The following is a 13,804-nucleotide window of genomic DNA, read 5'->3' on the forward strand; positions in this document are numbered from 1 at the left end:
TATATATCGCTCTCTTACACTCTCGTCATTGTGACGTACCATCGGTGTGATCTGGGTACTTCCTGAAATTTGCATATGATTCTTGAAGATGTGTGTAGTGATTTTACAGGTGATATATTTATTTTAGAGTTCGATTCCCGCCTGACTCCGAATTATCCTTAATTTATGTACATCAGTGTAGTACGTACATGATAAAGAGCGTGGGAGAAAATTCGGAGACTTGAATCAATAATGCTAACTCGTTTATACTTAGATTGAATCAATATGTCATTATGCTTAAGTCAGAATTTCACAGATTTCGAGTCTTTAAAAATGAACTGTAGAAATACAGATGCAGAAAAGTTTAAATAATTGCTGAATGATGCAAAACATAAGCTGGATGATGCAAAAAGGACCTTTTATGAGCGGGGAATGAAAAATATAAAAATATCGTCTGTTTGTCTCGAACGGTTGATCTGAACCTCTACATTATCGAACACTGTCAATACTTCCTTAGGTACTGATAGCTAACGTTTACATGGGGAAAAATGAAGTAAAACTGAAGATATCTAAACTGAAGAAGGAAATGTTCCTACATTTAAAAACTGGGCAGGAAAGAGGATGTAAACAAACAATTATGTATACAGATCTAACATGTTGAATAAATGTGCTGCGTATTGTCTGGAAAAGTAAAACTTCTGGAATAATTTTATAGTCTAAGATTTCAACAAAATTTGCAGCATGAATTGTTTTCGCATTACGATAGAAATTTCTGTTTCATTTTATTTTTGAATGAGGTAGATATTAACGTAATTCAGTGTTTAAGTCTTTATGCAGATTTTTGTTTCTGAGAAACAGAAGGTCTCTTGCAATAAGATGAAGAAATTCATTTTGAAAAATGTGTAGCTTGTTAAATTTTCTTCTGCTCTGCCATAGTGTCTTTAGTCGCTAATCACATGATACATTGCCAATAGTGTAAAGCAAACGCGAGGCATAGCGTATGCTGTGGCGAGACGCTACCTGTTACTTACTCTTACCAGCTCTGCCTGAAGTTATATACTAGCTTTAGTGTCTTGCTAATCGATGTTCTAAATACAAGCTGATCCTCCAGATGGGAACTGGGCAAGAGGCTGACGATCTCTCCCTGTTAAAAAAAAAAAAAAAAAAAAAAAAAATCCTGTTGCGAATTCTAAAGAAGTAAATTTTGAGCTGTCTTACAGGAAACGACCTGGAAAAGATTTAAAGGCTATGCGATTTAATACATAGCATGTTCACACTTTATAGTAATGAAGTACAATTAGTAACTGAAGAATCTAATAAATATAACCTACATACTCGCTATATAGGAGATGAGATGGCTTGCTGAGAGGTAGTTGAAGGGAAGAATTATTTACTGTATTATAGCTCTAATAACGGAAAAAATATTTTTGGTATGGAATTTGTGGTGAACAAAGGAATCAGACATATGATAACTGATTTTTCTGGCAAGATCATCTCGAGTTCGTAAGATTCGAATGAAAGCCAGATTCTTTAACTATAGCTTGTACACCTTGCACAAAAAAAACGGGGGGTACAGTTCTCTATCTCCTCTTCTACTGGACCGATTGTCGAGATTGAACTTGCATTTTCCATGTCTTAAAAGCGCGACTTAGGATATATATTAGATTTATATATAGCATTGTTCTAACATAGGTATTTTGACACAAAATTCTAGTTTTTCTGAAATAAAATACCGATTTGTTTTTCATATTTCGATTCTACGACTCAGATGATGCCAAAGTGCCAAGTTTTGTAAAAATCGCATTAATGGTTCTTAAAAAATTAGCTCTCAAAATTTTAGCACCTCCATGTTAGTTGAATTTGATATATATTTATTAATATCTCTTTTTTAAACTTATTTGATTCTTCCTTTCACATTTCAAAATTTAGATTCATTGCAAATAAAATTCTCCCATTTTTATGATTATTATAAAAAATGTATTTTAAAATAATTTTTATAAATTTTTCGAAAATTTTTTGAAATTATTTTCGAAATCACTTTTATGATTTATTTTAAGCTTTTGTATTTTTAAGTAATTTTTATAAATTTTTCGAAATCATCTTAAAGTATATTAAGGTTATTTCGATGATTAATCTACTTTAAGATGATTTTCGAAATCATTTTAAAGTAGATTAATTATCTTAAACTAGATCTTTAATCATCTTAGTTTTTCTAAGCATACCTGCAAAAATTAGTGTTTTTTATTCAAAATTTCCTAAGATAGCATGAATATACATATTAGTGCGTTTTGAAATTTAGAGTATTTGTTATAATACTCTAAATTTCAAAACGTATATTTAGAGAGTATTTGTTATAATACTCTAAATTTCAAAACGTATATTTAGAGAGTATTTTTTATAATACTCTAAATTTCAATAAGCAATAATAACGTCAAATGTGGTTTACGCACTTTATTAAAATTATTTGAACGTAAGAACAATGACCTTTGTTCGGCTCGTGTACAATGAAACGAAAGGGAAGAAAAATAGGTTGCTATAAATATAGAAGTTCGAGAAGTGAATTATTCTTGGCGCAAAGTGAAAAAAAATGGGCCAAGATAAATTTTTTAATTTCTAAACAAAATATTGCAAAATTTAATGTCTAGACATCGTTTGAGTCATAGAATCGAAATATGGAAAACATTTGGTATGTTATTTCAGAAAAAGTCCAATTTTGTGTCAAAATACCTGTTAGAACAATGCTGTATATAAATGCAATATAGAAGTGTCTTTTTTTTTTTTTTTTTTTTTTTTTTTGTCCTGATGGACTATTGTTTTCTTTTTGCGATTTTGCGTTGAATCACTATAAATGTCCGTTTCACTTTTCAAACTGTTGCCACCAAATGTTAGGGTTCTACATTATATTTGAAGAAATTAAATAATGAAAAATCTGCATAAATGTATGTATATTTCTCGCATTGTGATAAGACAACAGTACATAGAGTATTGAATTTTGAATGACGTAATCCTCCTACGAACACAGGCATGTGAGAAACCAAATTTGAAATTTGGAATTTGTTTTATTATCGATTTCATATTTTGTAAACCTTTAACGAATTTTTGATTAACAAACTCAACGATTTAAAAGCGAGAAATGGCAACACTCTACAGGGGGGGGGGACCTTTTTATCTTTAGCGCGCGGAACTGTATATCGGAGATTCTAAAGATATACTCATTTAAAAAAATTATTTTGCGACATTGCTATTAAGTGCAAAACATGATATTTAATAAAGTAACACACAAAACGTTAAAAAAACGCCCCTTTAGACGTAATTTAAGATCTAAAACCTTTCAGATTATTTATTTATTTATTTATTTATTTTGTGTGAGTGTGCAAGTTGTGCATGCACCTACAGAGGATAAGGATGAAGAAGAGAAAGAACAATTCCATAAAGACAGTTTAATAAACCTGTACCAGGCATGACATTAACATCATAATGGGTGACATGAACGCCAAAATCTGTAAAATGTCTGAATTCAGACCAGCTACTGAAAAGAATAGCCTGCATGACAGTAAAATTGTGAGAAGATGTACTTTTTGGGAAAGTGAAAATATCAAATATGAAGATTGGTTTGTAGAATGTGAGTTTGTTACAAAAAATAAAATAAAATGTGATCATAAAATGTTGCAAAGAAAATATTCAAGGAATTAAGTTGAACTTTTTAGGCTGGCGAGAATGCAGGAGAAGAGGATGCATGAGAACAAAGAATAGAATTTTTCACGAAGACGTGTTTAAAATTTTTGAACATCTTAGGGGTTTCAATGGTGTCAGCCGAAAATATCGCGGCAAATACATCGCAAACGAAAAGGTCGAGGAGAAAAAGGTTGTCCTATAAAAAAATCATGAAAGAAAAGAAAACATCGTCATCGAAAGCTAAGTAGTTCAAAAACTTCGCAGTTTAAAAAAGTCGTCGAAAATATCGCGGCAAAAAATAAAGTTCCTACAAATCATCGAATGACGGTAATATATCAGACATACATTTTCAGGCTTTAAAAATTCGCATATTCGCATAATGATTTGTGAACGCAAGAAGGAATGAGGAAGACATTTTACTTTTATATGTTATATTTTTTAATTAACGAATAAATTTTTGCTGGAAAAATAAGGAAATTTGAGCATTTAAAACTAAAATTGAATAGAAACGTAATGCTAGGTTTATCAGAATTAACAGAATATTAAACATATATAGTTAACTGATAAATGTCATTATTTCTTTTATTAAAGATTTATTGGTTATTTTTGACGAAACATATAGTTTAAAGAAGATTAGAAAACTGAAGATGAGTAAATACTTGTGGTTATCTCTATTAAAACTTTTTAATTAATTATCAAATTATAAAATTCTCTTATCTGCTATAAATCCCATTAATTTTCTATTCATTTTCAGTTTTTGAATTGCTTAAGTTTCCTTCTTAATGGTGCCCACCAGCGGCCGAGTGGTAAAGACGCTGAACACTGGTAGTTCGGTCCGAGGTTCGAATCCCGCGAACGGGCTGTCTGCATGGGCGTTTTCGTGGTTTTCCCCATGTGTAACGTGTATACGAGCCAGTTTCCCTTAGAAAGTCCTCCACGAAGGCATCCCTCCCTTTAGGCAGATAGCCCTCGAGGCTTTGCCATAATTAAATAATCCAATCCTTCTTAATGTTTTAGCAAACATTTATTATTTCAAATATACGAAAGTAAAAATATTCTTCATTCCCTCTTGCGCTCACAAATCATTATGCGAATATAAATTTACATCTTTTAAAGTCTGAAAAACGCATGTCTGTGATGTTATCGTCATGCGATGATTTATTTTTGAGCACGATATTTTTTATGACCATATTTTTAAACTGCGAAATATTTTTAATCGCTTTCTTTTTACGAACGATTTTTGTATTACGATGTTTTAGAACAACTATGTTTACTTCTTGCTTTCTTTTCTCCTACGACGTATATTACGAAGACGTTTTCACCTTACGTTATTTTCTTCGCGTCGTTTTAGCTCACTTTGTTTTCGCCTGTAACCGTTTTAATGGCAGCAGAACTTTCTTTCGTGAAATTAATCTTGGACGTAAAAATTTCAAACCACGTACAAAATCTTTTATAATTCTAAACGATAGGAATGGGATTCTCAACAGCTGAAATGAATATCTATTTTTGAAAATAAAAGGGCAAAGATTGCCCATTATCCTCTTGAAACATCTGGCGTAAATTTCAAGCAAACAGTTAAAGGCACAGCTTATGTGTGTAATCAAAACTTCACCACTTGCGAGTATTAAAATAATATAAAGCAGAATTTGCATTAAAACTAACATTACCCAGTAGAAATCGCCGATCCTATGACTCAGTCAGTTCTCATGGTGTTTAAATTTTGTTTCAATAAAAGCTAAGGGATCGTAACCCAGGACTACACAAATTTTTCCTAACTAAGCTGGTTCAACCTTTAAGAGTGCAATTTAACTTCGGTTAGTAAATGCCTAACCCTAGAATATTAACTGGCAGAGCTGGGTCAAAGAAATTAGAACTGCAAGCATCGCTACCAAAATCTAAAACATTCAAGATTTTCTTCTGGAATACTTATACATTCTAGTGAATGCTAACGAAAAGAAGAAGTTATTTTACATTGAAAATTAACATTAACATACAGTACCTTATAAGATGTTCTGTTAAAATAAAATGGCCAAAGTAAAATGCCAAAGTAAAATGGACACCCATCTATTTGTGAGTGGAAATCAGTTAAATTAGCATTTAAAGTTTTTTCTTATTAACAGCAGTATATTAAATTTTTATCTTCTTGGCTTATTTATTATAATCAAACTTTTATTCTCAGAAGCTTTTAAAATACTTAAGTTTTTTTAAAGTTACATAATTTGTATTACATATGCATTTGCTTTTCCTTCATGTATATGTATAGAAAACCTCTGTGTGTGTGATTCAAGAATCAAAGATGAAACATATTAGAAACAAAGTACAGTAGAATTCCAATTATCTGAATCAATTGGGACTGCACCCCATTCGGATAATCAAAAATTCGGATAACAGGATTTTTTCTGAAGAAAGGGTCTACGTACACTTTAATTAACTACTGTAGGTACTGTATTTTGAAAATGGCACAAAAAACTGTTTTTGAACGGAAAGAGGTTTTGAGTTTAGTAAAATGAAAAGGCAACACTTTTACGTACATGTTATATAGCGTGCTGTACACTACTTACAAGTGCTGAAAGTCATTTCTTGCTGAACATCTCATCTTATCATCTCTTTGACGGACACCGTACCTGCAAATTTCTTAGCCAGCTGTTACTTGCGTTAAACGATAAACAACCAAGCTTCTGAGCTAAAATCTTAGCTTTTTCACAAAGAATCGTACCCGATATTAGGTTTCTCATACAGCGTTGCTGCAAAAACTACTTGAAAACGATATCTTCTAAATTTTTGTTTTTTGCTGCCTTAATTGATTTAAGAACTTCCATCTCCGTTTTCAAGCAGTGACACGAAGTTTAAAAGTATAGGTTTGCTCCTTTTAATGTATGAAATCTTTGATTGTCCAATACTACGTTTCCCTCTTAATTTGTTTCTTAAATTCTGAAAGCGATTCGTATAATCGGAGTTCGGATAATTGGAATTGTAATGTAATTTGAAATTTATTTTACTACTTCTCTTAAAGAAAGACTAGTTATCATAAAATATGCATAAGTAAACATAGTTTGCCTTTTCATTTACTGTCTTAAATTTTCTCACTCTAGGATCAAGAACTGAAACGCATTTTCATCACATTGCTTAGAAAAAAATTTGTTGAACCTTCATTGGACATTCGTCGATTGATCAATGCTATAACTTTAGGGAGTATAAAGGTGTATAAATCTGTGATGGAGATTTTTCTTCCAACACCTGCAAAACTGCACTATTTATTCAGCTTGCGAGACATAAAAAAGGTTCGCATTTTGTCTGTACTTTTCTAGTTGTCTAATACGCTTTATAAATTGGTTACTTATGACGTTACAAATTCTTACTAAATATTAAGAAAAATACTTAGTATTCACTTTTTTCTTCTCCTCATGCATTATTTCCCTTGCACACACGATTTAGAGACTTAATTTATTTAAATAATTTCCTTCTTCAAAATGTCCAGTTTCTGGAATTTCTGAGATAGTTATTGTATGCACTTTATTTTAAGTCATTCAAAATTTCTAAGATCAAGACAAAGTCATTCTGTCCTCCTCTCACCTTCAATGAAGATGAAAACAGAAAGTTTAGGCAATATTATATTATATACCTGTATTAAAATAATCCTATTCCAATTCAATTGCGTTAGTTAGTATTACTATTATAGTAAAATAGCAAGAAAAATAGACTCATCAGCAGAGCTGAAACAAATGGAATGGCCAAAGAAAGTACGATGGCATCTTCTGGATATTTAATCTTTTCGATGTGCTCATCAAAATGAAAGTACAAGAGATCTTTATATTTCGTGGGAGTGAATATATCCCCTTCTTGCCCTATCGCAAAGTTGTTACAAGGATCAATTGTTAATCCATTAATTATCTTCTTAGAGTCCATTTTCAGCCATTAAGGTGTAATTCCATCTGACGGTACATACTCATGTCTCATTTTCAACCCTGAAAACTTCTTGAATTTTAAAATGTCGTATTTCGGTTAGTTGAGAAATTTTTATGGAAATATCATTGTCAGTTCAAATGAGTCAATGGAAATTCTATCTTTTTACAGCAATAGCGGGGCAGGATAATTATGGTTATCTTCCAGTATTTAAACTGAAAATTCTAAAATATGTTGTAATAAATAGTGCGAGACCCCAAGGGAGAATCTGCAATTGAAATATGCTTGATGATGTATATACAGGTTGTCCCCTAAATGTTGCGACAAATTTCTGGAGGAGGTAGAGTACATCATAAGGATTAAGAATTGCATAGAAACCCATGCCCAGAAACGTCACTGTACGCCGCCAGGGATTACTGTACAGAAGAGTATAAGTGGAAAGATAGGATTATCTCATTCGTGCGGTAGGCACCATACGAAGAGCATGGAACGCTATCCGAACGGAAAGCTTATAGATATGCACTTATTGTATGGAATAGCTGAGAGTAGAGTAATGGGCCAGCCGTTGCACGCATTTATCGAGAACGCTTCCCCGACAGACATCAACCACACCACAATTTGTTTCCACGTTTTGCACATTAAAATTTGTGCGACTACTCATCATTAAAACGTGGCAGGACAATTGAGGACAAGTCACGATCGGCTCGCTCGGTCTTTAGGGAAGAAATTCTGTTGGATACGGTGGAGAGTAATCCAAGGACCAACATACGTGCCATTGCCTCTCAATTAAGAATTTCTCGTACCAGTGCCCTGCGTATCTTGAACACCGAGTCCTTCCACACCATTCGTCTCCAAAGGGTTCAGTTACTACTCCCCGATGACTATCCTGAATGTGTGCAGGCTCTTCGCGGCTTGCCTGATGATCCACCAAATATTATTGTTCCACCAAATGCGAGGCGAAACATGCGGTTCCAACATAACATGTTGGAATGCGTGTTCATTTTGGACTCGCTGTTCGTAGCCATTTGAACATATCATTCCCCCCTCGATAGATTGCGTTTGGTGCACCGATTCTCTGCCCCCCCGTTCACCGTTATTTATCAAGCTTTGATTTCTTTTTGTGGGGAGCCATCAAAAGTATTGTGCATCACGATCCTGTTGTGCCTGAAATGGATCTCGTGGCAAGACTCGCAAGCGCAGATGCTACACTCAAAGAAACTCCCGGTGTGTTTAAACATATCCGGCAAGCAATGGTCCGTTGGTGTCAGGTTATCAGGTTCAATGTTCCGTCTTACTTTCTTTGGGAACATGCACAGACCTGACTCGGAACAGGGAGCTTACTAAAGCTATGTTCAATAAATGTGGGAAGTAGACAAGATACACAGGAAGGGTATTTTGCACTCTTTACAATAATTTCCGTATTTCGGAATACAGAGACCAACTACTTGTGGTCTGAACGTAAGAATATAAAAATATAACTAAACTCTAACTTAAATTTGGAAAAATCAACAAGGGCCTACATGTAAGATTGGCCGGATATTAACAGGAAGGCGTATGTAGTACAGAGAACTGTTAACACTACAATACGTTTAAAATTATCACGAGGATTAAACCTCTGGCCTGGAAGTCAAACAGCAACTGAGTAAAACTTCTAAGGTAAGCGGCCTGCTTCGACTAACTCCTTCCTCTCTCTCGCTTGGCAAAAACCACAACTTAAGACTTGGCGTTCGCCAGACAAGTTTTGCATAAATAAGTTAACGCTTTTAATTCTGGCCGGAAGTAGAAAATAAGAAGTGATAGTAAAGATTTAAAATAAAATAAACGTTAGTAAAACTTAAGATCCTTACATACTTCCCGCCAGAGTTAATTAGTTTGAAACTGAGGTCTAAAACGACCTTGTTGAAAACTTTTAGCTCTAGAATCTAACGCGAGGCCAATCTTTTACAAACATTTCTCACTAGAAACTAGAAAATTTTTTTAAAAAAAATTTGCTTTTACAATAGCAGCTCCATGGACACCCAATTTTTCATCTGTACTGCATCTAAACAGGAGCTTTTATTCAAATCTGGTTCCTTCCAGAGATCTGGAAGGAAAAGTAGTTTAATGAAATGTTACACAATGAAATGGCAAGTAACATGCATATTTATATTTCTCTTAACATTCTTATTTCATTCATGACTATTTTAATTATCTCTCCCCGTGCTCTCTGACATGTGTTGTAAGAGAACATCAAACACGAATGTGTTTATGTATACGTGTTCAACACTGCCTCCTACAATCAAAACACTAACGTGTTAAAATTCAACAAGAGAAGACCTCGTACCACACCCTATCTTAAACGCTAAACTCTGAGGTACTTTTCTGAAAGTGGCTAACTCTGAAGTGTAGCGTCAGAGAGCCTAACTACATTCATTCAACCTTTAACACATATTCACCATAATTTGGTCTTTTTACAGTCACACGAATAAGTTTAAATTTTTTTTTTTTTTTTGCATTACCTTTCACTTTTACCATATCACAGTAGTTCTTAACATTTAAAATAACAGTTCGCATTGTATATAAGAACTTATTAACATGCCATTAATTTTACGCATTTTAAAACATACATTAGTAGTACATTGTTAACTTCTATTCTTTTCCAAGCAAGTGCCAATTCTTCTACATTGGAATACTACATTTCAAAAGTCTTTCAGACTAAAACTTCTTTCTTTCCAGAATGTTTTAAATAAAATTTATACAATAACTTTTACAATATTCAAGTATTTAGACATTCCTATTATACATCAACTTTAGTTTTACTCGCGAGTAATTGAAAAACATAATACCAAAATCGGTAACAACTCATTTCTTGCCTTTTTGGCGATAAAGGTAGACCTCACATGAGGTAAAACTTCTTGAAATCTGCCACTTGCAGTAAGAATGAAAGATTAACTTAAGTTTGCAAAGTAACATAAAATTTTACTTATCTTTGTGATATTCGGACATTCTTTTCTGAGCCCAGTCCTGGAAGGTAGCGCAGATTCTCGTTTGATTTATCCTCCTTCTTGTGCGGGCTCGCTCTTCAGTGCCTTCCTCTAGAAGCTTTCTTTTTTCTCCAGTTCGGTCACCCTTGAATACCTTCTTTTTCGCCTCTGCCTGTGGTCTTGGCCGTTTGATGGCAGCTGGTCTTGGCGGAACCGGGACACTTTCGCGTTCCTGCTTGGACCTCGTTGCTGGCCGTTCAAATTTTCCTTGTATCTTTTCCTCTGCCGCTGGTGGCCCTTCTGCAGTTCGGCGACATTTGCTGCGGAGAGTCCTGTCCGATGAGTAGATCTTCCGTTTGGGAGCCGGGTTATAGTTGCCGTTATTTCTCCTGGCTGTCTTTGCATTCGTCGTACTTCTCCCTTCTTCATTCCGAGGGTGTTCGTGAGCTCTCTTTTCTGGACGGTGGAACGGCTTCTTTTTCTTGTTACCTTCAATTTTCCAAAGGGGAAACTTTCTTTTCAATTGCTCCTGCCTCCTACTGGCTTGTCCTTGTGCTTGACGTTCTTCCACCTCTGGAGCTTGTGCCTGCCGTGTCTGCCGTACCGGATCCTGCAAAAGATCTTTGAAAATTTTCATTTTATTACGATCATAGTAGGGTTTTATTTGATCAATGTTTGCGGACCACGTTTCACCATTTCTGGCTTTTAACACCACTACAGCGTGAGTTATTTTTTCTATGACATATGGTCCTTCGAATCGTGGAAAAAATTTGGCGGTTTTATCTTCTGGTGCTGAAGAAAGTGAATGCTTAATTTTTAATACATCATCTCCTACTTTATAAGTTACTCCCCGTCGTTTCTAATCATAATAAAGCTTTAGTTTTCTCTGTGCTACTTCAGTATTCTTTTTTGCTTCTTTAATTAATTTTTCTATATCACCCATTTTAAATTCTGTGCCTCTTTGTCACACATAAAATAATTTATCTAACGGCGTTATAATCTTTTTGCCTAAAAATAACTCAGCAGGAGTTTTGCCCGTTGTATCATGTTTTGCGGTCCTAAGGGCGAAAGCAAATTCATTGACATAGTTATCCCAGCTTTTATGAAAATTTTTAACATAACTACGGATAATTTTTACTATATTTCTATTGACCCGTTCCGCTATATTTGATTGCGGCCGATACGGGACCATTTTTAAATGACGTATGCCCAGTTTTTGGCACATGTCTTCAAATATATTACTTACAAATTGAGGACCATTATCCGATATAACTTTTAGGGGTGCCCCGTATTTTAAAATATATTTATTTAAAATAGAATCAGTAACTAATTTCGCGGAGGCTCGTTTTAAGGGAACAATTTCGGTCCACTTACTAAAATGATCAACCATAACAAGGAGATAGCGACTTTTATTTAACTGACTTTTTGGGAAAGGGCCCAATAAATCGATGCCAATTATTTCATTTGGAAATTCGGATTTAATACTATTTAGAAATCTGGCCGGGCGGAAATTAATATAATTAACTGCTTGACATGTTGGGCAGGACTGGACATACGCCCTTGTTAACTTTTGCAGTTCAGGAAAATAGACTGCCTCGCGTACGCGTTGGATAGTTTTTCGAATACCAGCATGAGAAGCTAAAGGGCTGTCGTGTAACTCCTGCATGATATTTAATCTAAGACTAGCTCGGATAACAGGTCGAAATTCGTTGTTGGAATTCGTAGTTTTTGTATAAAATAATAGACCATCTATTAGTTCGTAATGGGCCGCCCTATTTCTTATTGCCACAATATCTTGGTGGCTAAAATTTTCAGGATCCTTTAAATACTCATAAATGCTTCCAAACTCAGGATCCTTACCCAGTTCGGTTATTACAGTTTCTCGTGAATTTATTGTTTATGCTGTGAGCATTGCCACCTTTACAGTATTACCTTCTTCATCTATTTTAATTCTGGATAGGGCATCTGCTACGATATTTTCCTTTCCGGGGGTATGCTTGATTACCAGATTATATTCTTGTAGTATGAGTGCCCATCTTATTAACCTTGGGGATAAGTTTTTCCCTGAGTACAATCTAGTTACCGCCGCATGATCAGAGTACACTGTTATTGGCGCCTTTCCAAAATAGACTCGGAACTTTTGCACTGCTAACAGAACTGCAAGTGCCTCTCTCTCGGTCGCGGAATAGTTTCTTTGTGTTTGATTTAAAGTTCGGCTAAAAAATGCCACGGGCTGCTGATTTTGTGAAAGTACCGCTCCTACCGCATAATCCGAAGCATCCGCTGAAATTTCTAAATTCTCATCCTTTTCAGGAAATTTCAACACAGGGGCTTGCGTTAATGCTTGCTTTAATTTTTCGAACGCACTATTGGCTTCGGCCGTCCACGAGAATCTTGCCTTTTTCCTTTTTAATTTTAACAATGGTTCAGCAATAGCTGCAAAATCTTTTATAAAGGACCTATAATATGAACAAAGTCCTAGAAAAGAAGAGAGCTTCTTCGCCGTGTTTGGAATCGGATACTTTTGTACAGCAATTATTTTTGATTCGTCTGTCTCGATTCCTTTCTGAGATATTTTGTAACCTAAATATTTTAATTCAGGGGCTGCAAATTTGCACTTTTTGACATTAACTTTTAGATCGGCCTCATTTAATAATGAAAACACCTGTCTTAAATCCTGTACATGTTGGTCCAGATTATCACTAGTAATAATGATATCGTCTAAATAGATAAGTGTGGACTTTCCAAGAACAGGCCTTAACACAATGTCCATACATCGCTGAAATGTTGCCGGTGCCCCTGAAAGGCCAAACGGCATACGCAGGAATGCATAAGTGCCAGACTTGGTTATAAAAGCAGTCTTAGGCACGTCCTCCGGTCTAACCCCTATTTGAAAATAACCAGTCGTTAAGTCTAAAGTCGTCATATATTTGGTCGATGTTATGTTCCTTAGAATTTCTTCAATAATAGGTAACGGATATACCGGATATTTAGTTATGGAGTTTAATTTACGGTAGTCAATCGCGAATCTCCACCTTTTTGGATGTGTCAATGGATAGTCATTATTTTTCTTACATAAAACCACCGGGCTAGCATAACTACTTGAGATGGGCGTTATGATCCTTTTACGTAGCATATCGGTGATATGCCATTCTATAATTTTTTCCTTATTCTTATCATACCGGCATGCTTTGTGGCGAACTGGCATTGAATCTCCGGTGTCAATACTATGGTTTCCATGCTTTGCTTCTTTTTCCACTGGCCTTGAGACTTTTTTCCTGGAT

The 13,804-nt window shown here is 34.7% G+C and overlaps 1 protein-coding gene across 6 annotated transcripts in view; it reads left to right on the plus strand.

Annotated features, from left to right (window-relative positions):
- LOC118183304 (dynein axonemal heavy chain 2-like) overlaps nt 1-13,804 on the plus strand; it is a 405,957-nt gene that overhangs the window by 116,542 nt on the left and 275,611 nt on the right. For all 6 annotated transcript variants that reach the window (XM_085822262.1, XM_085822261.1, XM_085822260.1 and 3 more), the window contains exon 15: nt 6,747-6,935. In XM_085822262.1, the coding sequence (XP_085678388.1) occupies nt 6,747-6,935 (189 nt within the window). The remainder of the gene's footprint in view (nt 1-6,746; nt 6,936-13,804) is intronic.

Source organism: Stegodyphus dumicola, chromosome 8, assembly GCF_044657685.1.
Source record: "Stegodyphus dumicola isolate Sdum_Otavi_A_Nest chromosome 8, ASM4465768v1".
Lineage (NCBI taxonomy): Eukaryota > Metazoa > Arthropoda > Arachnida > Araneae > Eresidae > Stegodyphus > Stegodyphus dumicola.